General features: G+C 36.3%; 1 protein-coding gene across 5 annotated transcripts in view; it reads left to right on the plus strand.

Moving 5' to 3' along the window:
- Positions 1-22317, plus strand: part of AGL (amylo-alpha-1, 6-glucosidase, 4-alpha-glucanotransferase) — a 35734-nt gene extending 13417 nt beyond the window's left edge. For 4 of the 5 annotated variants that reach the window (XM_039718276.1, XM_039718284.1, XM_039718265.1 and 1 more), the window contains exons 12-34: positions 623-810; positions 1889-2012; positions 3070-3233; positions 3757-3858; positions 4093-4245; positions 4326-4476; positions 4927-5051; positions 5158-5270; positions 5372-5506; positions 5984-6114; positions 6691-6827; positions 8359-8492; positions 9511-9686; positions 11427-11529; positions 12757-12982; positions 13386-13497; positions 13867-14002; positions 15163-15275; positions 15985-16196; positions 16739-16836; positions 17541-17628; positions 17718-17851; positions 19259-22317. In XM_039718276.1, the coding sequence (XP_039574210.1) occupies positions 623-810; positions 1889-2012; positions 3070-3233; positions 3757-3858; positions 4093-4245; positions 4326-4476; positions 4927-5051; positions 5158-5270; positions 5372-5506; positions 5984-6114; positions 6691-6827; positions 8359-8492; positions 9511-9686; positions 11427-11529; positions 12757-12982; positions 13386-13497; positions 13867-14002; positions 15163-15275; positions 15985-16196; positions 16739-16836; positions 17541-17628; positions 17718-17851; positions 19259-19376 (3173 nt within the window). In that variant the 3' untranslated portion in view covers positions 19377-22317. Of the gene's footprint in view, positions 1-622; positions 811-1888; positions 2013-2372; positions 2497-3069; positions 3234-3756; positions 3859-4092; positions 4246-4325; positions 4477-4926; positions 5052-5157; positions 5271-5371; positions 5507-5983; positions 6115-6690; positions 6828-8358; positions 8493-9510; positions 9687-11426; positions 11530-12756; positions 12983-13385; positions 13498-13866; positions 14003-15162; positions 15276-15984; positions 16197-16738; positions 16837-17540; positions 17629-17717; positions 17852-19258 lie in introns of all 5 variants that reach the window. The other variant, XM_039718291.1, reaches the window with a different exon arrangement.
- The last annotated feature ends 3802 nt before the right edge of the window (positions 22318-26119 follow it).

The following is a 26119-nucleotide window of genomic DNA, read 5'->3' on the forward strand; positions in this document are numbered from 1 at the left end:
AAATGCAGCCAGTTCTCTAAATGATCCTTTGAAAAAATCACAGTGTACATCCAAAGAAACACAGTTTTTCTCTCTGTCTGACTGTGCTGCTATTAGTGAAGAAAAGAGTTGGCTGTGCTTACGTGAATGTTTTGGGAATTTGTGGTAATTTACAGTTCCTTTTTTTTCTTACTGTCTTTGGAAATTCATCACAGACTGCTGTTAATAGAAGATAAAATTGTAAATTGTGACTGTGACAGATTATAACACAGTGAGATTCTTTTCTGAATTTGACCAGTGTGAAAAACAAAACTCCTAATTTTTGTTTGTTTGATGCTTTTTCTGAAGTACAGGTTTTTATACTACTTTGAAGAATTAAAAGGAATTTTATTTCAATCTGAAGAATCGTTGCAGTATCACAGCATATAAGCTAAATGTTCCCATGGAAGAGTGTGAAATTTTACATCAGTGTAGTGTATATATTGATACTTTTTTTTAGAATTTTTACTGTTCATTACATTATTTTTCTGTTCTTCAGCAGTAGAAAATGCCTTATCTTCATTTTGGTGCACATTCTATACACTCTCTATCTATATATGTGTATATATATATATACACACAAGTGAATTTATTTCCTTTACAGGTTCAAATGTGTACTTGAGAAGAGAGCTCATTTGTTGGGGAGACAGTGTGAAACTGCGTTATGGTAATAAACCTGAAGACTGCCCATACCTCTGGGCACATATGAAAAAATACACTGAAATCACTGCCAAATATTTCCATGGTGTTCGTCTGGACAACTGTCACTCAACACCCATTCATGTAGCTGAGGTACGCAAAATTAAGCATGTTTGTTAGAAAGCAGCTTCCTGTCTGTGAAATAGATCCTGCAGATCTCACAGCAACAGTGCAGGACTTACGTGGCAGAGTTTCACTGGGAGTGAATCTTCCTCATTGCATGAAATCAAGGTTTCTTGTCTGGCGATGTTCAGAAATGGTTTCAGCTACCTTAAACAGTAGAGTGGTATAGTTATTTTATCTTCTCTACTTTAGCTGAAATACTGTGGATGTGGATGGGCCTGGCTAGCTTTTCCCTCACTGAGCTGTGGATGTAGTGCAATGACTGCCACTATCCAGAATGTCAGTTTGAGCTGGAGTCATTGCCACGACTTGATTGAAAGTCTGGTTTGTTTGGGTTTTTTTTGCCATATATATTTTGCTATTGGTTAATTAAACAGGAAGGGGTTCACCTCACAGAATTTAAAAGCTGGTAATGAACTCCTGCAACAAGTTTCATCTGGCAGGTGAATTGCTAAGACTAGTGCTTCTTGTTTCCCAGGGAGCTGACTAAATCCCAAAGTTGTACTTGCCTGGTAAATTAGCTTTAAATAGGTTTGGAGTAGTGCATCTTGTTAGTCCTTAGTCTTAACTTTGTAACAAAGCTTACCTAAACCTATGAAGAGCTCTCTAAAACAAGTTGATTTGCCCATGCAACTTGTAAGTAGCTCCTAAATGCAGCCTTTTCAAAACTTCTGCCATTCTTTTGTTTAGTGTTACTATTTTTGGAAGGGTAACTGCAAAGACTTAAACTGAAGTGCTGCTCAGATTTCTTTGTTCAATAGGGATCTCTTTTATCCAACCTTTGTTCTTGTATTTTGAGCTAAGATTTTGTTTTAAAACAAAGTATTAGTTAGCTTAAAGTCTATGGAAAATTTCCTAGAATTACTCAATCCATAAGTAATAGCTGTAAAATATAACCATGGTTTTCTGAAACTTTCATGTTATCAATATTTTTAATGTGCTGCATATATTGAATGATCGTTTATGTTCTGTTAACATTCATGTTAATGTTTGTGTATACATAGCTGACAATGGATGTCTTGCATTAAAAATGTATTGTGATCTATAGGAGATGCTAGCAACAGCCAGATCAGTCAGACCTAATCTTTATGTGATAGCTGAACTCTTCACGGGCAGTGAGTACATTGACAATGTTTTTGTCAACCGCCTGGGAATTACCAGCCTGATTAGAGGTACAATAAGCAGTTGAAAATTATGTAGGATTGTCATGTATGGTTTGGAGTTTTCAATGTGAAACTAACATTGGTATGCTTTTTTATTTTTCTTACATATTCATGTTCTTTGCTTATGCAATTATCTTTTTTTCATGTTCTGTTTAAATTCTCCTGCACTGTATGCTAATTCTTGGTTTTGCTTATGTTTGTGTGTCCTCTTCTGTGTAACAACTTGTTTTGCTCCTTAATTTTGGCTTTCTGTTTATCTTTGCTGCATGGCATTTTCCTATTGTCCAATCCCTGCCTAGCTTTGAAACTTGTCCTTTTTTGTATCTACCTTTCCCCTTTCTGTGGCTTTTTTGGCTGTGCTTTTTGCAGTACATGCTGGACACAGCTAGAAAATTGCGAGCCGATTTGTATGTAGTGGCTGAACTGTTCACAGGAAATGAGGAGCTGGACAATATCTTTGTGAATAGGCTGGGCATTACCTCCTTAATAAGAGGTAGGCTTGCTGCGTGTGTGGTCTCTTTCCAACGAGAGATTATAGATTACATGCTTTTTTCAAGAAAAGGTTTTCTGCTGGATTATGGGCTTTAAATTTCATACTCCGTGTAATCAGAAGTACAGGTTCTGTATTGTGACTTTTTTGATAATTGGCAAAAAATAAAATACTAGCCATAAAATAAAAGAAGACCTCCTTTGTTAGTTTACAGAAGGTTAAATATTTCATTCTTGATCTAGTGAAGGAAAAAGGAGTTGTAGCACAGTTCTGCTATGTAAGTCCTGCATCATGTCTGATTTTTGTTGCATGAGTTTTTTAAAGCCTGTGAGAAATAGTTTGATCTCTGCTTTTTTATCCTTTTTTCCCTATTAGCTTTCTCTTCCTTAATACGTTATAGTAAATTGAATATTCCAAGGCTGTGTTTCCACACTGAAGAATATAGCTGTGTGTGTTTGATTTTTTTGATTGAACACACCAAAATAACAACTTCTAAATGTCACATTAACATCTTTGTGTGTGCTGTCCTGTGTGGTAGTCATTGTTATGCACACTCTTAGGTGTTCTCTTCTGCAGAGGCCATGACTGCCTACAACAGCCATGAAGAGGGGAGGCTGGTCTATCGCTTCGGAGGCGAGCCTGTCGGATCTTTCGTTCAGCCGCGTTTGAGGCCTCTGATGCCAGCTATTGCTCATGCGCTCTTTATGGATATTACACATGATAATGAATGTCCAATTCAGGTGAGCACATAAACAACAACAAAAAAAATACTTTTAATGGTTTCAGGAGTGGTATTTCCGAACTGTGGGAGGGCTTGATGCAATCTGGATATCCTGAACAGTATTTAGAACAAATGCAGTGCAGTTCAAGCTTTCATGCAGAGAAAATAAAATTGTAACAATACCTTCTGATATTCAAGATTTTGTCTTTCAAGAGAGAAGTATATAAAGTTACTAAATAAACTGGTTTGAGTCTTTTATCCAACTGCTGTAAGCAGTTTATTGACCTGTTCTCCTGAGCTTGTTTACAGGCAGGAATGAGAGAAAGTGGGGGGCAGGGAGTGCTTATTTTGATGATTTTTCTTAAGTTGTTTTCTTAGCTAATTTGTAGAAATTTTCTCCAATAATTATATTGTAATTGAGGAAATGGTGACCATGGGATTAGCACTTCCTTTGTTAGATTGAGTGCATCTTCTGTATGCTGAATTGGGAGGATTGAATTTTCTTGGTTTCACTATTCATTACCTATATATTTTTGATGTAGCACCGATCTGCATATGATGCTCTTCCTAGTGCAATGATTGTTTCCATGGCATGCTGTGCTACTGGAAGTACCAAAGGATATGATGAACTAGTACCACACCAGGTACGTGTCTCCGGTTCAACTCCTAAGCTACCTTTAAAAATACCTTTTATTCTCATCCTAGAACACATATTTTAATGTTGTTTGTTGAAATTCCAAGCAGTTTGCTGTCTGGCATTATTTCAGATTGTCCAGCTTCATATGAAATTTGAATTCATTATACAGTTCAGACCTCAAGATGTGGTAGTTTTTATTTCCCAGAGTAATTAATATTTGTTTAAATTTGGTTTTTTACAGATCTCTGTAGTATCTGAAGAGAGGTTTTATTCAAAATGGAATTCAGCAGCACATCTGACCTCTGGTGAAGTTAATTTCCAAACAGGAATTCTAGCAGGAAGGCTGGCCATAAACAGGCTGCATCAGGAGCTGGGGGCTAAAGGCTTTAATCAGGCAAGAAGTGAGGGTAACACTGCAATTTCTTCATATGTGTGCTCTGAGTGAGCACAGTTGCAATGTTCTGTCTTTTCTAGGTCTATGTAGATCAAGTTGATGAAGATATAGTTGCAGTGACAAGACACTGCCCTAACACACACCAGTCTGTTGTGGCTGTGTGTCGAACTGCCTTCAGGGATCCTAAAACTTCTTTCTACAGTAAAGAAGTACCTGAAATGTGTATACCAGGTAAACAGATTTCTTTCCAAAAGCTGATATCATGTACAAAAATTTTAAGTTATTCACGCTTTTTAACTTAATGCGCATGCTCATGAAATCCATATGAGAACCTGCAGTATGTAATGCTCCAGCACTGTCTCCTAAAAGACAACAGGCAATTTAAGAAAGCTGATGACCAGTAAAAGACAGGTTGTTATTCTCTCATCATCTGATTTTATAATTAATTTATTATAAAATAACAAAAATTGCCATTTAAAATACAGTACAGCATATGAGTGTGTAATGAATATTTATAGGTATTTAGAATATTTGACATATGTTTCTGTTCTTCCACTGTATGACAGAGACTTATATATTGAATATTCAGCTTTTTCATTTTAGCTTTTGTTTCATAATTTCAAAATCACTTTTTTCATTTCAAATATCCTAAGAGCTGCAACTTGTTTTAACTTTTTCTAGGAAAAATAGATGAAGTAGTACTTGAGGCAAGGACTATTGAGAGAAGTGCTAGTCCTTACAAAAAAGATCTACATTTTATAAATGGATTGCCTAATTTCACAATGGAACTCAGAGAGCATATCCAGGTAATTAGCATCCTTCACCCATGTTCTGATATTTTTTAATCTGTCATATTTTATATCAGAAAAAAAGACAGTGGATTTCAGTTGCAAATTTGTTTTCTTTTTTAAGATAAAAGATAGTAAAATCATAAAGCAAGCCGGAACTGCTATAAAAGGGCCAAATGAATTCGTTCAAGAAATAGAATTTGAAAGATTAACACCAGGAAGTGTAATAGTATTCAGGTACGTTATTATAATTGCCATATGGCTGTGTGGGTTTGAAAAGTGATAGGAGACTGGAGAATAGTGCTGTATTTCTACAAGATATGCATTTTTATTTACAGAGTTAGTCTGGACCCAAAGGCACAAGAGGCTGTGGGGATACTCCGCAATCACTTGATCCAGTTCAGCTCTCATTTTAAATCTGGAAGTCTTCCTGATGATCACTCAGCACCAATATTAAAAACACCATTTTCTTCGTAAGTATTCCTTAAGTTTCTGACTTAGAATCAAGAGAGCTACTAGGGGAGCAGAGAATACTATGTATATCTACTGAAGGTTGATGAGTTTTGGTGGTGGTGATAGAGATGGGTTTGAATTGTCAGAGTGCAATGAAAACTCTGAGATCTTCTGATGTGTATAATACTAAGTGGGGCTAATACTAAAAAACTTCCCAGTTTGTGTAATTGCTGCCTAAAGTAGACTTTCTAATATGGTCTGCTTCTCAGTGTGTGACTGGGTGTGATTTTGAACATAATACTGTATTTCCAAATAAACACTTAAACATCTTGTACACCTGAAAAATTAGACTTCTAAATTCCAAGATGAAGTGTTGAGAGAACTGTATATATTTTAGTATTTAAAGTCTGAAATGAGAATTGTTTGGGAAATCCTTTCCCTCTTTCCTTACTGATCTTATTTTGGGTTTTATTCTCTTTTTCTCCCCTCTTTTTCAGAATTGCTTCTAAGCTAACTTTGGCTGAACTAAATCAAGTACTGTATAGATGTGAGGCAGAAGAACAGGAAGATGGTGGAGGCTGTTACAATATACCAAACTGGTCACCCCTCAAGTATGCAGGCCTCCAAGGTAATAGTTTCAGCATTATTTTTTCTGTCAATTAAAAAAAGTAAATGAGAACTTCTCAGTTTAGATCACATCACACAATAATGCTGTTGTGTTGCTGCTGCCATTGTTGGGTGAAGAAGGGAGGTTTTTTCCTGCTTGACGTTGTTACTAATTGGTGTTGTACCCAGGAAATCTCATACTAGAACAAAACCCCTCTCCCAATGCTTTGAAACTTAACACTGCAGCCAGGATGTGTTTTAACACCAGTGCCTTGACTTTTAAATATAAGGAAAATAAATATACCTTCAGTGGAAAGTTGCATTAATCTAACCTGAGGTGTTAGTGGATTACTGAGGAGTGTCTGTCATTTATCAAACATACAAATTCCATCATGCTAGTTATTTGCAATGATGTTCATAAGTTTCTAGGATTTATGCTGAGGAAACTAGAATTGGGTTGTAGCTTAACTTGTTATGCAGACGGAGAGAAGCAGTCCAGTTAAAGCATCTGTTGCTATGTACCTTTTGCTCCTGCACTGTAACTGCTGTTTGTGATAATGGTGTGTCTTTTAATACTGAGTTGGGTTTGTATCTTCAGGGTTAATGTCAGTGATGGCAGACATTAGACCAAAGAATGATTTGGGTCATCCATTTTGTGATAATTTAAGATCTGGAGACTGGATGATTGATTATGTCAGTAATCGTCTGATTTCACGTGCTGGAGCCTGTGCAGAAGTGAGTAAAAATACTTATTTTATTCAGGATTTTAACTTGCTAGTTAATTTCATTTCCAATTACTGATTTTTTAAATTTTTTTTAAATTCAGACGTATGTTATATGTCTATAACATATTTCCTGCCTAGGCAATTTCCTCTAGTAGATGAAACCATTAATATGTTTTTCTTCCCTTCCCTCAATCCTATTTAAGAGTAGACTGCAAAAGTGAAATTAAAAATATATGGGGCATGAAGGTATTGTTAGCTCTTGCATGAAGGCTTGCAGGGGTCCCTCCCTGTTTTACTTCTCCTCAAATAAAAAATGAAATTACTGATTTTTTTTTCTCTAGGTTTTGAGGTGTTTCTTGGGCTTTTTTTGTTTGTTTGTTTTAAGAAAGTACTTTCAAGAGAATGCCTAAATACTGCTGCATACCTGAGTATCACAGTTACAGTCAGGCAAGCACTAAGACAGGAATTTCTGAGATTCAAGGTTGCTTTATAGCTGCATTACAGTGCAGTCCTTTTCTTTGCCACGTTTCATTTTTCTACATGGAAAAATGCTTTATTTATTTCACAAGACCTGATTTTTTTAACTTACCTAACAAATACAATAATAAAGGCTTTAACATTTTTACTTTATTTTACTCCTGAAGTCAAGTCAAGTAATGCAAAGCAGAAGAATAGATAGAACAGTTGAATGTACTGAAGCAAAGGCTAAATTTGACCTGAGAAACAGAGTTTTTCTAGAAAACAAGTTAGTCTGATACTTGCCACATTTACTGCTCTTCAAAGACTATTGCTTTTTTCCTGTGTATTTTTGAGTTCTTAATGTCTCATTTTGTTTCAAAGATTTAAGTCATGTGAAACTAAACTTTACAGTTTTGCTTTTAGTATAGTCTCATCATGTGATATTTTGAAAGGTGCATTCTCTATCTGCAAGGCTTAAATCTTCAACGATGTACTAGAAAGTTGTCATAATGTTATTTAGCAGGACTAGAAAGAAATAAAAATATTTCCCAGATGTCAAATGTTTTGCAGTGATACAAGGAGGTGAAGATCTAGAATCCTGAGTCCCAAGACACAGACCTGCAGTCATATTCACTAGTGGCTCTACATAATTTAGTTCTGATAGCTTTTTATTCCTGGTCTTCAGCTTCATCTCTTCAGTGTTATCTTTGTGGCAATGCAAAACTTCTTCCCATCTTGGATTATAGTGATGCCTTTTGAGTTGTGACTTTTCTTTTCTACTTAATTTTAGTAACAACTTCATGATAGTTCATTTTTTGGCTATAAGACTAGCAAAATATAGTCTACTTCTATACTTCACATTTTGTCCCACTTAGTATAGATGCAATACACATTTTTCTCTACTACTCTTCAGCTAAAAGACATTAACTCTAAGAAAGTTTGGAGCAGTAGGGCAAAGCATAACTGGGGTGTATTACATGTACAAAAGTTACAAGTTACAAAAGTTGTAACAATATGGATCCTGAAGGCACTGCCTTTTGAACTTTCATGGATCAAGTTCTAATTCTGTTGTATTTTAATAGGTTGGTAAATGGTTGAAGGCCATGTTTGTCTACCTAAAGAGAATTCCACGTTACCTCATCCCATGTTACTTTGATGCCATATTGGTGGGAGCATACACAACGCTCCTGGATGTGGCATGGCAGCAGATGTCGAGGTATGCTTGGCCTTTTTATCAGAGCTATAAAGGCATCTTCATGACCTTTTAAATTTTATCTTTTGGAGGATGTGATTGGAATATTTTCATAGTCGTCTAATGCAGAAGGGTAAAACTGGTAGAGAATTATCAAATCCATCTTCTAACAGTGGTGGTTTGGAAGACTGATAGTTCAGACATCTATCCAGAGTTTCAATTTATAACTCCTGTTGGGAATGCACAGTAGGAGGAGGAAACCCTGAGCCAGCATCTTTTTTGCTAGGCTTTGGAAGCTTTTTGGTTTTTTTTGCTATAATCTTAGTACCAATGCAATGATTCCTTAAAGCTCAGGTAACTAAGAAAATACCAGATTGTATTTGATGCTGATGCTTTCTTCAACACTTCTCCATTGATACTCCCCATTATCTGAGCACTCTGCTTACTTTTTGAAATAACTGTTTAAACTTCAGAGTCTGCTGCTTTTTTTTCTTGGAAAGGAAAGGGAGACTCATTCAATGGAGACTTCATTCTACCTATGAATATGCTGAACAAGTTGATACTGTTTTGTAAAAACAGGGATGTTTAAAATGGGAATAGAATTTGGTATGGCTGTGAAATCATGGAATGTAATATATTTTATGAAAAAATGCTTGGAGATCAACTAGTGAGGAATGGAGATCATCCATTTCAGGGAATGCCTTAACAGATTTTTGATTTGCAGTTTTGTATATATATGTAAAAATATGTGAAAGTATATATATATGTAAAAATCTGATCTTTAAAAATACTGACTAGGTTTGACAAACTTTGTTTTGACTCTTAACATTGGGTACCCATTTTAGGAAAACAAATTATTTACAAATTAAATCTTAGATAAAAAATCAGTTAATGCAAAATACTGGTATTAATTCATTACTAGTTTTTTATATTTCTTACATGTAATGCTTGTCATGGCCTTCTATAAATGAAAAAGGGTACATTTTATAGACTGCTATTGTTGAATGCAAAGTTATTTTAACTTAAATCTGTTGAATTACAGCTTTGTGCAGAATGGATCAACATTTGTTAAACACCTTTCCTTGGGTTCAATCCAGTTATGTGGGATAGGAAAATACCCTTGCCTGCCAGATCTGTCTCCTTCCTTACCTGATGTTCCCTATAGGCTGAATGAGATTACAAATCAGAAAGAGCAATGTTGTGTTTCCTTGGCAGCTGGTAAGTGACAACAACAACCTTTAAAAAAAAAAAATCTTCCAAAACAGTTAAATTGCTTTTAGTAACTATATTAAAATCTTCTGCATGATGTTTGAGAGCCATATGTCAGAAACTGTGTATAAAATGTAGCAATTCCACTCACTTTTGCCTTGCGTTTAAGGTAAAGGTTTGCTCATGTTGAAAGAATGGGAGTTTTCTCTAGTAGTACTCGTGGGTGTTTGGAGGGAGGGCTTTATGTATAAATGCTTTATTTAGAGTCTGTTCTTGCTATATTTGTTGTTAGCATATACACAGATCTAAGAAAAAAGTTGTTTTCCTTTCCAGAAGACTTGCTTGAGATGAGTATGCATATCATAAGGGGTTTTAGTCTGTCTTTTATAAATGTGGATTTTAAAAGTGAGTTGTAATGGAGAAACAAGAGTGAGTTTATGGTTTGCAAGTTCTCAGAAAGAGCCATTACCATTAGAAGAACTCCTAATCTAAAACTGTCTCCAAAAGGAAAGAGCATAAAAGCAGTCAGCAAGTAGTATTTATACCTCCAAATGTTCTGCCAGCATCTGGCAATCTTCCTGTGGGCATTTGCCTATGTCCAGAGTATTATCTTCTATGGCTTAGAATGAGTTTATTTTGGTTCTGAGTTGGCTCATTCCTTTTCTGAAGCCATGGAAACTTTTAAGCAACCACAGATGCAGTGGTATCTCTCTCAGTAGAGTGCTTTTCTTCTTTTTGCCATCACTCTTGTGTAGCTTTATTGCTTTTAGTTTCTGGATTTTAATAACATTCCATCTGCCTGCTTTAGTGTTACCTAGAAGCACAGAGGCACAATGTTTCCTTAAACTGGACATAAAGATTAATTATACTGAAGGGTTTGGTTTTAAATATCCTTTTCACATACTAACTGGTAATTGTGCCTGAGATTTTTAAAATATGCACAGATTGTGCTACTGCCATGTACTATAAATTTGCAGAGATGTAGAGGCCATATTTGAGAATTAGCAAATACTTTGTTAAAGTAAGTGACCAAGCATGCACAAGAGACTTCTGGTTTAAAGCTTTACCATGTGGAATTTCTGTTTAATAGATCATAAAAGGAAACTAATGGCAGTATGGATGTTATTGTTGCAATTATTATGCCTTATCAGTTAGAATCATTCCTAAAGCTACTTGTTATAATATCTGCAGTAAAATGTAGAAAAAACAAGTATGGATGTTATTGTTGCTTTATCAGTTAGAATCATTCCTAAAGCTACTTGTTATAATATCTGCAGTAAAATGTAGATCTCTAAGCTGCTGGAAGAGAGAAGCAGAATGTCTTTCACAGTGTCTGAGAACATTCTCATCCCCTTTATGCCGCTGAGATGCCACAACTCTCATGCATAAACTCTTTCCAACTAAGTGTTCCAATCATAGTTCTGATTTTTTTGGTTAGTTTTCTTTCTGTTTCTTTTCATTAACTTTTGGTTAAGTTGCCAGGTAATTTAATAAAAATGAAAATGCCACTGTTAGTGGTATGAGAAATGCTTTTGTGTGATCTTGAAATTCTAGAACACCTTATTGTAGAATAGGGTGCAATTAATTCTGTCAAGAACTCAGTCTAGGAGATTGTTTATTTGAAATATCTTAATCTAGGAAAAAGCTATAAATGAGGAATATTTTTTTACTTCTGGTTATTTTATATATGTGTGCTTGGAGATTTCTGCTATATCAATTAATTAGATGAATAATGACATTTCTTTTCAGGTTTACCTCACTTTTCTTCTGGAATTTTTCGTTCCTGGGGAAGGGATACTTTTATTGCACTAAGAGGTCTACTGTTAGTTACTGGGCGCTATCTAGAAGCAAGGTAAGACTGGCCTAGCCTTGGTTCTTGTTGGCTTTGTAGGCAGTTGGAAAAAAAGCAATGCTCTCAAAACCTGAGCTGATGCGCAAGATATTTGAAACAGCTGATGTGCAGTATAAAACTTTAATGACACTAGGCATATTTGGGAGCTCCCTCTAAGTGGGATAAAAAATACTACTCAAATGGTCTTTTACCTTCTTAGCACTGGTACAAAGCTGATGTTCTGCAGAGATAAGGTAGTTGTAACCCCAGCAATGCTACTGTTTGTCCTTGAACAAAGTAATTGTTTCACTAGTACTTGCATTATTGTTGCTGAGCAATAATTTCAGAATTGTTTTTGTAACAACTTAAAGTAGCAAAAGAGAATACTGTTCTAAACAGAAAGGTGTGAATGCAGGTCTGTCATGATTTTTTTGTAACTGCTACTATTTGTTGATACTAGAAATCAGCTAAATGTGCATTGTTGCAATCTGGTAGCTATAAACATTTAACCTGACAAATGAGCCATACATAAGCCAGATGAATCTGATATTTTGATTAATAATAATTTGAATGGAGTTTGGCACATAATAGAAACATAAAAATTAGTTGGTGTAAATCAGCATGTATTTATGCTGCTGTGCATTTGGCCAGCTGTTAGCTTTCTCATGCAGAGAGATCTGCAGTCAACTAGGATGTTTATTTTGCCTTTTAAAGCTAGTTGGAATCCGTGTTTTCTGCAAGGTATGCGCAACGGTTCTCAAATGAAACTTCTCATAAACTCAGTTGCTGTCACCTCTCTGTATTTTAATAGGAATTTCCCATCTACTCCTGCCCTCCGTCCCCATTCCACCCCACCCATCAGAATGGATACCAGGGTAATCATATACAAGGTCAATAAAAACCTTCCCTGTGACCTCAGTGTGATTTGGATTTAGGATCTATATCACTACCTATTAAAAAGCAAATTATCTTTTCCTTATGAATAGATGATGTATGTTTTGTACAAACTGATTTAAATGTATTCATGTTGAGGAATTTGTTAGGGAATGGGTGGTTTTTTATTGTAAAAGAAGTTCATGCTAAATTTAGTAATTTGTAGCTTTCAACAGCAAACTTTCGGAATCTGTCTTTAAAATGCTGTTTGTCTTCTTGCTATTATTGTAACCCTGTATGCTTTGTACTTTATACTTGGTCTAACAATGGCCTGGAAGGCAACTTAGTCAAGACTGTGATTTTCTTTTGTTCTAGAAACATCATTTTAGCATATGGTGGGACTTTAAGACATGGTCTCATTCCCAATCTGCTTGGTGGGGGGACACACGCCAGATACAACTGTCGTGATGCTGTGTGGTGGTGGCTTCAGTGTATCCAGGAGTACTGTAAAATTGTTCCCAATGGATTAGACATTCTCAGGTGTCCTGTCTCTAGGATGTACCCAAGAGATGACTCTTCTCCTCAGCCTGCAGGCACTGTGGTAAAAATTCTTCTAATTGAACTATTTCACAAAACGATCATGTTTTAATGAAAGGATGTAATTTTTTCTAGCTATAGGAATCTGTTGCTATCTGTTGTTTATGGTAAAATTTGATTACAGCACAAGAATTCCACCTTTTGGGCACTTCTTGCATCACTTGATTAGACCAAGTGCAAGGAGGAAAAAAGTTCCATCAGCTTCTAATCTCTTTGTTTTTCGTCTTGCAAAAATGTTGATTTGAAAAGTTGTATACAATGGTGTTACCATTGCCAAGGATGCTACTTGAAAATGTTTGATGTGGGAGTTGTTTTGGAATATCATATAAACTAGAGGTTTAAGAAATGTTTTCTACTAATTTTTCATCTTGCCTTTCACATGTCATCCAAACATGTAATGAAACTAGGATCAGCCACTTTATGAAGTAATACAGGAAGCAATGCAACGACATATGGAAGGCATAAATTTCCGAGAAAGGAATGCTGGTCCTCAGATTGACCAAAAGATGAGAGATGAAGGTAACATACACAGAACACTTGCTGTGCAAAACAGAAGTTGATAAGTATATTTTGTATTTCCTTTTCCTCTTGTTCCCTCTTTCTATATTTTTTAAAATATATATTTGTTGTAACTAAAACTGTATTACTTTATATATGTAATATTTTTGAAGTGTGTAAATAATAGTTTATTGTTAGTAACTGGTCATATGTTATGGTGCAAATTACCTTTAAAATTTCACTTAAAGTACAGTTGCCTTCAGAAACCTGTCTCAGGTCTCTTGTTGGAAGGTCTTTTTGTTTATTGGAAATTTGGGTTGAGGGTGTGGGAAATTGGGATTTTGTTTTGCCTAAAAAATGAACTTAACACCTCATATTCTTTCTTGCCAGGTTTTAATGTAACTGCAGGCATTGACCCTGAAACTGGCTTTGTCTTTGGAGGAAACCGCTTCAATTGTGGCACTTGGATGGATAAAATGGGAGAGAGCGACAGAGCTCGCAACACAGGAATTCCAGCTACTCCAAGGTATGAAAGCCAGGCTTGAGGCACGGGTTTTTTAATTCTTTTTTTAACTTATATTCTTCTGCAGAACCACTATGAGTTCTGTTGACACATCTGAGAGGTTATCTCTCAAATGTTCTAAATGTTTCTACGTACTAAAATGTTTATGGATTTTTTTTTTCTTCATGCTGATTTGAAGTCAAAAGCTGTGTTCTTGGGCAGGTGAAGCCCATGGCTTCTGTTACTGTCTTAGCTTCATGCCAAGAGTTGACTTCTGAATTCAGAAGTAGTAAAATGTAATTTAGGAAATACTGTATACTTGCTGTACTAGCAGTACTTTGTTATTCAAACTTCTCATATGAGTTATATATTGATAATTGTGTTGTTTGAATACTTCTAAGTTTGAATTCAAAAATATTTACAACATCTACATTTTTTGAGTTGAGATTAAGCATTTTGAAATAGGCTCTTTATTATGTGCTAGCAAACTGCTGCAGGCATCCTTGCTTGAATTCTGTACAGTTTCAAATTAATTGCCATCCATGGGTAAGAATTGAGGAAAATTTTATCTTGCTTGACAAGTCAAGCATTTTAATTGGGAACCTAGAGCAGTTGAAGTACTTTCCAAAAGAGGCTGAGTTGGTGATATGAGAGAGAAAATTCCATTGAGTAGACAGTAAATCTGAAATATTTGCATATATTGATTGCATTAATATTACCTGACAAAAGAAGCAAGTCCAAGAAGTACATTTAGTTCTAATTTTAATCCCTCACTTTTGAATTGAGTAGTCTCTTATGGCAAAACTATTACCTAAGTTACAGAAGTGTATGTGCAGATGAGAAGCTTTGTCCTGAACACAGTTTTGACATCAGAGGACCACATTTCGGGTTGATCTTTTTTTTGTGTTCTTAATCACTGGTATAAAATTATCTTCCATTTGTGCTAATTAGCTGGGTATGATAATACCACTTTAAATAATGCTGTTGGACAGAAAAAGATATTTGCTATCCAGTTTGCAATCAAGTTCATTCCCTGACAGAGAAATAGAGGAATAGTAGGAAAATAAGAAAAAAGAAATTGTCTAAATAAGAGACTTAATGAATCTAAATTTTTCAGTTACTCACTGAACTTTAGTAGCCTTCTTAAAGTAAATAATGAGGGGTTTTTATCATTATTATTTTAGAGATGGCTCTGCTGTGGAAATAGTTGGCCTGTGCAAGTCAGCTGTTCGCTGGTTGATGGATTTATCTGGGAAAAACATATTTCCATTTCGTGGAGTCACTGTGAAAAGACACGGTAAAAACAGGCGTATCTCCTAATTGTATTACTGGGGTATAAGAATAACTAAAACAATGAAATAGTGGCCATATAACCTCAGAAGAAACTTTAGGGTAAAAGGGCAAAAACTTGAGAACGTATCTTGTATGATCAAAATAATTCTGTTAGTATAAAAATTTATTAAAAGTTTGTATTGTCTTCTCAATATTTCACATAGTTTATTCTGTGGATTACAAAGGAATTTCAGAGCCTGAATACCTTTTCTCAAAATGGGTATAAGTGATAAGGTATTATGTATTATGATGATTGATCATTCATTACAAAAGTAAAATGGTGCAGGACACTTTATTTTCCCTTTCTGTCCCTCCACCAGTATTCATAACGCAGAAAACCCCCTGCTGGGAATATTTACATTAAATATCATAGGAAGTCCCTTATCTTTTAGAGGGATCCTCTTCTAATCAGAAAGTTACTTTAAGCTTAGCCAACCCAAGTGAATATGTACCCTGTGGAGACTCTGATGTTGCGTTAGTCTCACTAGAAGTTTCAGTGAGCTGTTGCTCCTGTGATCTGTACAATTGGCCTAAATGTTAGGGAATCACAAACTGAGAGAGGTGCTCTTGGTCTGCTCCTGTTATATTAAGTGTCAGCAATTCAAGAAGCATACTTGTCCTTTTGTCACTGTGGCTGATTGCAGAAAATTAAAACTGTGTATAACATCTTGCAGGAAAGGAGGAGTTTATCACATATGATGAGTGGGACAGGAAAATTCAAGGACACTTTGAAAAGCTGTTCTTTGTCTCTGAGAATCCAGCAGATCCTAATGAAAAACACCCAGATCTTGTACACAAACGTGGAATTTATAAAGACAGCTATGGAGCTTCGAGTCCATGGTGTGATTACCAGCTCAGGCCAAATTTTACAATAGCAATGGTTGTGGTAAGTGTGGGGGAGTGGGAGGAGGGCTTTGCACTTAAATGCAAGCTTAGTTCAGTTATAAAGAACATTTTAAGGTCTGTCTGCATGGCATTCTATCAGGAACATACATTGCTTGGAATAACTTTTAGAAAGCAGCTTTTTTTCCATGCTTTTAATATTCATCAATCTTGGAATATGTCCTAAAAATATATCAAGACAGGACTCGCCAATTTGCTGTGTTCACTATATTCAGAATATCTTTCATGGCTAGGTCTGGGAGGCTGCTTTTCCCATCAAATTGGCTAAAAAGGAAGGAGTCTTTGTCTTCATTGGATTTGTAAAGAACTTCAGTAATGATATTTGTCAAGGGTGTATAAAATAAAATCAGAATTGAAAAACGCACTGGATACCTTCTGTTTTCTTGCTTACTCTGACTTTCCAGTTCCAGAAGTTGATTCAGTAATGCAAAACTCAGGCTTTTTGTCATCTCCTGCATTTGTATACACAATCTTATGTATGTATATGCACAGACACTATTCATTAAATCTTTATTATTTTATTAGGCCCCTGAGTTGTTTACACCTGAGAGAGCTTGGAAAGCTCTGCAGATAGCAGAGGAAAAGCTTCTTGGTCCATTAGGCATGAAAACCTTAGACCCAGAGTAAGTACAGTAGAGATAAGATCAAGTGGTAATTCCTAAAGACAATAAACATGACAGTAGGAATTATTTGATGTAGGGCAGGGGTGGTGGTGATGGTGTGAAATCTTCTTTTATACCAATGGAATGAGGCTGCTGGAAGTACTTCCAGAACAATTGTTTTGCTGTTCTAGAAGTCCGTGTAATTGATTTCTTTATATAGGTAATGGCTGGGTGGTTTTGGATGCCTCACAGTAAGCAAGTCAAATTTGGTATCATACCAAAAATGTTGAATTTGCATCTTGGGACATAGAGTGTTTGGTACCGTGTACAGCACTACAGTTTGAGTAAAAGGGTAAAATTATGATTCTAAAGTCCTTTCAAGATGTTGACCATTTTCCTACAAATTTAAACTTTATTTGGAATTTCACTATCATGTAAAGTACAGAACCTATTGGAGACCTCCCTAACTTAACCATCAATAAATGTAAATTGCAAGGGTTTTTTTGTTAATTTCTGTTTGCATTTTCTGCGTATCATTTTTAATTAAGACTTTGTTTGCATAATACTTTTTTTTTCCTTGCAGTGATATGGTGTACTGTGGAGTCTATGATAATGCTCTTGACAATGACAACTACAAACAAGTTTTTTTGTTAATTTCCATTTGCATTTTCTGTGTATTGTTTTTAATTAAGACTTTGTTTGCATAATACTTTTTTTTCTTGCAGTGATATGGTGTACTGTGGAGTCTATGATAATGCTCTTGACAATGACAACTACAATGTATCCAGAGGGTTTAATTATCACCAAGGACCTGTAAGAGCTACTTCCTTCAATTTAGAGAAAGTGTAGTCATCTTTTCAAACCAACTGCTTTGTTAATTGTCTGTTTCATTCTTTGTTTAGGAATGGCTGTGGCCAATTGGATATTTTCTTCGTGCCAAACTGTATTTCTCTAGGTTGATTGGTCCAGAGATATATGCAAAAACTGTAGTTATGATTAAGAATGTTCTTTCTCGCCACTATGTTCATCTTGAAAGGTAAGGTGACAACAAACACAGATACAAAATATCCAAAATACCAAGTTAATGGTATCCACCATCCAAATCATGTAAGAGTACAGATCTGCTGTACAAACAGGATCTCTTTTCTAAATAGGAAGTTGACTGCTATATGTGCAATTGCAGGTCTCAAGTCAGATTTCAAATACAGGTGAGATCTAGTGCCTTTCACAGATTGCAGAATTCCTAATACTTACCCATGTGAAGACTGGGTGAAATAAATCTTACACAAAAATGAGCATCTTACTTCATACAAGAAATCAGTTTCAGAAAAAAAGACACTGAGTTGTTTTTCAAAAAAATCAAAGTATTTAAAAACAAACTTCATAAAATATAATACTTAAAGGGCAAGTAGTGACAGATTACAATTGCAGCAGATAAAACGATGCAAAATATTGTTAGATTTATTGTGTTCCAAGTGAGAAAATTAAGATTCTGAAGCTGTCATGCTAATAGCCTTGATTTTCTAAGGAGACAGAGAACTTGCATTTTGAGTTTCTCTCATACCAAACCCACACACTGTTTTTCTTCTTTTACTCTCTATTTTAATTAATAAGGATTTGAGACAAGCTGAACTAAATAAAACACCTTGCCCTTGATATCTCTTCCATATAATCTGTTCTGTAGCACATGAAACATGTATTTATTTGTACTCAAAAAAGTAATTCAGGACTCATGACAAAATTGTTTGTCTGACCACACAAGGAAGAAAAAAGCATTTGTGAAGCAACATTTTGCCTTATGTAGTGTCTTGACCAAGTCTCTTGTTTGGTAGTATCAGAAATAACTTGCAGTTTGGTAACACTATTTGCTTATTCTGTCTTACTAAGGTAGTGTACTTTTTTTTTATTATTTAATACTCTGTTTTGATCCTTTGTTTCTGTACAGAATAATTAATGTAGCAATAGGCTTTAATTGTAGTTTTGTAAGTGTGCCGGTTTGTTGGGGGGGTTCTTGTTCCCAAGGAGGAAAAGATGGTTTATGTAATCATGCTGTCTTTCAGCCCTTGTCACTTTTTAGCACCATAATCAATTTAAAGTATAGTTTGAATACCATTGTTATCTCATCTTCCAAATGCAAAAAGACCAGAATGAGAAACAGGAGCAGCACGCCAGATGTGTAACTTCACTTGTTATTAGTAGCAGAGAGCCTGCTTTGAAGAACAGACACTTCCACTACAATTAACTACTGCAGGTGAAAAAAACATTACATCTCAGTTGTTAAAGGATATTCTAGGCTTGTAGGAGAGCAGACCTTTAGTAAAGCTTTTCAGTTTCCTACTGAGTTTATCTTCCAAAAGGCTTCAAAATTAAATGTTCCCTTTTTTTTTTTTTTTTTTCAATCTGTAATCTAACAACAGTACGCATTTCTGTTTTCTTTTATCAGATCATCCTGGAAAGGACTTCCAGAACTAACCAATGAGAATGGGCAGTATTGTCCTTTTAGCTGTGAAACTCAGGCCTGGTCAATTGGTGTTGTCCTTGAAATCCTTTATGACTTGTAAAAGTTTATTTTGATTGATTTGGTGAAACTTCAGTGGTCTTACTATTGGGCATAAATGAACACTTTGCTTATACTGCAAGGGAAATTAACTATTTTGCACAATCACTTAAGTTGTGTCCTGACTTTCAGAGATGCTGGATGCCAGCAGCCTCTGTGCCCTATAACTGTGTGGGGCTTAGGTGTTTTGAAAATCAGGGCATGACAATAAAATAAAACTGCAGTGCACACTCGATGCAGCAACTTTTAGTAAGGAGCAATTTTAAGAATATGCACAAACTTAATTTTAAGTAGCTTTGGTTTTTTAGCCTTTTCAAAACAAAATCTTAATGTAACAAAGTAATTTTTCTCCTTCCTGAGCTAAAAATAAGTAGCACAGCTCTTATGGTTTTTTTCCTTCGTCTCTTAAAGAGTTAATGGATGTTTTTGCAAATGCATGCTTAAGGAGGAGTAGACTAACCTCTAGCTTTCTAAGTTTGGTATGTTTTGTGCTCTAGCACCCTGCATTAATGAAGGCATAATATGTTATCTCTCCATTGAACTCTATAATGGGGATGTTTCTGTATGTGTTCAATTGAACACTCCACTAAGCAACCACAGAAATAAAGTGTATGAATACTGTAATAAATCAACTTTTGAAGTTATATATAACATTTAGAAAACTTTACTTTGAGAGTTAACTCAAGCAATAATGGGTAACATCCTATGTTAATCTGTCTTTAGATTTATTTAAACACCATGAGCCATATAGCAAACCTGTTTTTTCATTTATATCTGGTTTTCACCATGGGTAATTCAAAAGAAGTGTGCGTACAATGCACGGCCTATATGTTAGGGAAGGCCAAAGTGCTTGACAGCTTATTAAATTAATTTATTGAAGAGGGAGGGTCACCTGAGCCCTTCTTGCTTGGGAAAATCCTAGCTCTATTAATCAGGTGGAAACAACACAATGGAAAGACAGAGTACGTATATCAGAGAGGAGAATATGAGGCTTCTGGGCCTTGTGAAATTGCACCAGTAACAATAAGCATGCTGTTTGGGAACAAGCCAGTGAACATGATGTAAAACATGTTTTTTCATATTTGGATGCCTGCATGTCCTTATTAAGTTCAGGGTTCACAAACTGAGAGAAGAGCAGTTGGTAATTCTCAAAATCTTCATACAATTTTTTCATCTTAGTGCAATAAACCGGCAGAGAGTAAAACTGACAACACTTGCCACGTCACAGGGCAAAAAAGCAAAAGCACTATTTCTGAATGTTAGACAACATATGCTGAAAAAATAAATATGGGATGTAATTATAATGCACTAAAACACAGATCAAGATTTTATCATGTCTGTATTTTAAAGTTTCTGTATTCTGTCTAAAGTACAGTGCACATGCTGTCTTGTTCAGGGAGATGTATTTCAGGTAGATACTGTAAGGGCAAGTTAACTGGTTCAAGAGATGAATTGTAAGAAGTGGCTATACCCATATACTATTTGTTTGAAGGGTTAATAAGTATTTTAACTCCCTTGCTCAAGTGTTCTGTCCTTAGAAGTTAGGAATAGGTAAGGTCTATATTAAACCTGAACTTTGAACTGCAGTACATGGGTTGGGAATTTTTTATTTTCTCAACGCAACGCATAAGAAATGTCATTTGATCAAAAATGTTATGGAAATGTCAGCTACAGATTATTTTTTTAATGTGCAAGAGGCATAGAAAGTATTTTTCATACTGCACTGAACTTTCCAAAATTCTTGATAATTATATTGAGGTTTCTGTCCTTCTGTTTCACAAGCTTTACTGTTTTCCTGGATACTTATTTCTTGTGTATTATTTCAAGGTATGTTTTATGGCTCCTGTGGCTTAGAAAGCCACAAAATGGCAGAAAAAAAAATACTTCCTAGTTCATGAAAACATTTTAAAATTGGAAGTGCAGCTTAAGAGCTATAACTGTTGAAGGTTTCCACCAGGTGTCAAAATTATATTCATTGGCAATAACACTCTTTAAGTGTTGGGGAAAAAAACATGAGAAATTTTTCATCAAAACCTTCCTATGCTATGTACAGATTGCTTTCCAGTTTTGCAGCCTGCACTGCTGATAAAGACTGCATATTTGTCACTGCTAGGGGTTTTTCTAATTTAATAGTAAAATTTTAAAGATAAATCACCACTGTGTACACAAAAATACGTATGTTAGGAAACTTCTAAACATGCCCATTTATAATGTTGCTTCGGCACTGATTAGTTGAGCATAGTTTTAGTGACAAATATTTTAAATAGGGAAAAATATGTATTGGTTGACTTTGCTGTTAAGTAGCAACAAAAGTAAGGTTTAAGGTTATTAACTCTCTGGGGGGGTGGTGGTTTATTGGTTTTGGGGTTTTTCTTTTTTTTTTTTCTCAAAAAGCTACTCAACACTTTGTCAAGCCAGACAGTTTAAAAATGAAGAGGGAAGAAAACAATGTTAACTCTAACATAAAATGAGCTGATATCCATACAGATCAAGTCATTATCCCCTAAAAATAGCTGACTTTATATTGACTGATCCTGAGCTGTATCATTATCATTTATATTTTACACTCACTAGTGTAAACTTCTAGTAATGCAAACTTATAATTGGTAAAATAGAAATAAACTAAATAACTCAGTAACAACTGTGCATCCATTGTGTTCCAGTTGGTGCTTCTTGATCTATGTTACATTAAGAATTCGTTTTCCTCCCAACTGAAATAATTTAACTGTTACTGATGTTCACACAGTTAATAGCTCTTGATTTATTCAAAGATTATTAACTTGAGAATTCAAGTAAACTAATGTATCATTCTCACACTGCATGTTGTAATGTAAAATGGAAACATGAGCTTTACATGTCTGTCTATCACAGCAACAGCTGATTTTAAAAAATGTCATTATTCATTTCTGAAATGCACAAAATAAAATTCTTTAATTCAGAGTTAACCTTTTCTTGTGATTGTGTTTTTTAAAAAAGTCAAACTTTGCAGCCGATGTTGCTTGTTCACTTCTTGAAATTTTACACATAAGGGAGAGATTGTTAACTCCTCAGGTTACATGTTAAAAAGTGCTAACAAGACTTATTACAAAAACAGCAGCTTATTAGAAAAAAAAACATAAACTTGAGATTTTTATCTTGGTGTCAATGTCAGCTGCCCTAGCTGAGTTTGAGTGGGTTTGGGTTAGCAGACCTTCTGCTATGAATGTTTACATAATTTAAGTTGTTGTCCTGCTGGAGTTGCAATATTATAATCTTGATTAACTGATTTAGATACCCAAGTGAAACAGTGATGAACCTTTGGAGTAAAATTCCTATCTCTATGGAGAAGGCATTTTCACTTTTCAGCTTTACTTTGTAAAATCAGTCTCACAGCACGGGTGCCTGGTATACTGAATATGTTTTTCAGTGTCCCCATTTCATTCCATGCTTTATAAAAACAGGATTTTTCTCTAATTCCCTGTTCAAGCATTTTCTTTAGGAAGTAGTTTATTATTCTATTGTATATACTTCTAATAAATATTCTATTGAAAAATGGGTAAGGAAATGTTAAAATGACAAGTCACTGAGGTGTTGGGGGACGTTGGTAAGGTCCGAGCTGCCGCCTCAGCCTTCATGGCACCTCAGGCAGCTCAGTCGAGGATGAAATGTTACTGGTGGCTGGCAGGTTTCTCTTGGAAACTGCTCTGGAGCTTGCAAATGGCAGTCGGGGAAGGACACGAGCTGTGCCCGCGTTGCTGTGTGAGGTGAGGCAGGACGCCTCAAGAGCCCGCTAATGTCGCCACCGAGAGAGGGCTTCCCGAGGGCCCGGCCTGCCCACGGTGAGGTGAGGCAGGACGCCTCAAGAGCCCGCTAATGTCGCCACCGAGAGAGGGCTTCCCGAGGGCCCGGCCTGCCCCCGGCCTCGGCCCGCCCGGGGCCCTCAGCGGCCGGACGGCGCCGCGGGGCCTCAGCCGGGCTCTGCGCACCGCCGGCTGCGGGCGGCTCAGCCGCTCTCTCCCCGGGAAAGCTGGGGAAACCTGCCCCAGCTGACGGCTTGTTTCCCTTTTTGAGTGTACCTGGAAACAGGAACAAGGAAAGTGTACTTGCCCGTGAGCATCTGGGGGGTTGTACCTGTTTAGTGTAGCGGTACAAGGGAGGGATCAGCTCTATTCACATTCTGCCAGATTTGCCTGTGCATTTGGTATTTCTCGTAAATTACTGACTAAATTAAAACAGAGGCTTCCCAGTTCTCAATTTTGCATGAAAGTGCAAGTGACCAAGTGGACCAATGGCCATTTTTAATGGGGCGTGTTGATTTCAGAGCACCAGTGGCTGAACGAGGCACTAAGTTGACTTTGTTTTAGTGACAGCTGTTTTTTACAGGGTCAGATTCTGAAGTAGAATTAATGTGTGGTGGTGTGAAAGTGAACCTGAGAATAATATCCAAAGCAGACTGTGGCTAGTCAGGTGGCAGTCTGAGCCATCTGTGCTGTTCCAGGCTCTTGTGCCTCTGTGAGCACTTGTCCAGTCCCGCTGGCCTGTGACATGTTTGTCTCATTATGTACTACCTCCTTGAACCTGTTTCTTTCCAAAATCTTAATCTCAGCTGTGTGTCTGTTCTGTTTGCAACCTTTCAGCCACAGGCAACTGTTCACCCTATGAATAATAATCTCAGCATATTACACAAAGTTCAGTACAACTGACTATATTTGACAAATAATAAACTTGTTCACTTCACATAAACTCACGCAATCTGAGAGATCCATGAGCACTTCCCTTCCCTTTGTGTGCCATAGCAATATCTCAGTACAACTTCAGACAGAGAGACTATGCTTCATATAGTGCCTTATTGCAATGAGAATGGAAACTGGCCAGGAAAGAAGAGAATAATGCTGCAGCCTGGCAAGGGTCTTAAGCTGAATGATGTGGACTCCAGATACTAAAGGAGGTAAGTTTTTTTTTCAGTTCTGTGTTACTGAGCTCAGACTGGCAAATAAACTTTTTTATTTAACTTAAATTTTGTGTGGTGGTGAGAAACATAAAATGATGTCTTCTTACCAGTTCTAAAGGAAGATACTTGCAGTCACATGATTTACAGACTTATAAGTACAATTGTTTTAAAGCATGATGCTCTAGAGTAGGATTAAATTATAATAGTGGGAGTCTTTTTTTAAGGTGATTTTTAGAGTCACAGTTACATAATTTGAGAAAGCTGAAAGATTAATTCTTGCAAGTGACATCTCAAGGAAAAGGTTTCTACAAAATGAACAATCTGTTCTTTTGTGGGGATACATTCAGCGGCTGTTTTTAAAATTTTTTTGTAATTTGTCTTATGGCCACTGTCTATAAGGGTCCTAGATGCAGCCTAGACCTGGAGAGGGGTACCTGTTTTAATAGTATGCAATGAGAAATCAGTTTCAAAAAGGAGTAAGGCTCCCAGCTGCTTGTGTAGCACCCTGAAGTGCAGCCAAATCATGAGCTAATAGTGTCTTAGCAAAAGCAGTCGTTGGAGGGCAATGCCTGTTTTAATAGTATGCAATGAGAAATTGGTTCCAAATGCAGGAGTAAGGCTCCCAGCTGCTTGTGTAGCACCCTGAAGTGCAGCCAAATCATGAGCTAATAGTGTCTTAGCAAAAGCAGTCGTTGGAGGGCAATAGTAGGTTGAGTGTTGCCAAGATGTGTCACAGTATTATACCTAAGGAGAACTTGGGGTAGGATTTTAAGGTTAGTTAGTGGGTAAATTTTGTGGATATGAATGACTGATTAGAGTGTCAGGGATGGCATATTAGAAGCGATCTTACTTGAAGGTGTGGTAACCCAGGGACTAGCGCTGTGGGCTGGGGGTGAACACCTCAGTAGAAAGCTGGGGATGACGGATGGGGTAAGAATAGTGCAGCTCTTTATTACAGATAGAAATGAGCATTTCCAGCCTGGCAGCAGAGGGTGGCCCCGCTGGCCCGGCCCGTTCCTCTCCCCTGCTCCCTCAGGGCTCTGCATTCCTGCACAGCTCCACTCACTGTGCTGCCCTTGGACGGCTCAAACCTCCTGCACATCAAAATCATAATGAAATCTAAACATTTTTAAATGTCTAGAAAATGTTTCTTTAATATATCCTCATGTGGGAGAAGTGGAAAAGGAATACATCTTTGATGGTTTAGTGACATCTGGATTTTTTCAAGGGATAACTGGAACTAATGAGTATTTCATTATTAAAAAATCCAGTAATCTATTTCTCTGTTTTATTGCGAAGTTCAATAATCTATTCATCTCCTAAAAAATGGGAAATGTTAGGATATGAAACCAGGTGTATGTTAGGCATTTATTTATTATTTGCATCAGAGTTTATTTAATGCTTCTGCAATTGCTGGCAATTTTTTTCTGTTTCCTTAAATGCTATGTTTATGCATATGTTTATGTGACTGTGACTCTAAAAATCACAAAAAAATGTAATGTGAAAACTGAAAATAATTCTGCCTGGGCAATTTTTCACTATAACTGTGGGGTGTTTTAACTGAAGTATGTTGTCACATGGATATTTTTTAGTGGCATTCATTGTGTGTTTAACGGGCTGCATTTTCTAGCAGTTATTCCACTTGCTGAAGCTGGATGGGAACACCCACATGTTCAAGATAATTTTGTAATTTGTAAAGCCTATAATCAGACCTACTGGGACAGCTGTTCAAGAGCTGGTTTTGTTTTCTTGTAATGGCTGCCTGGCTAGTAGTGCTGGAGGTCTCCCTGCAGGCCTCTGGAGGGCCTGGTTCATGT

Source organism: Passer montanus, unplaced genomic scaffold (assembly GCF_014805655.1).
Source record: "Passer montanus isolate IOZ18808 unplaced genomic scaffold, ASM1480565v1 scaffold103, whole genome shotgun sequence".
NCBI lineage: Eukaryota > Metazoa > Chordata > Aves > Passeriformes > Passeridae > Passer > Passer montanus.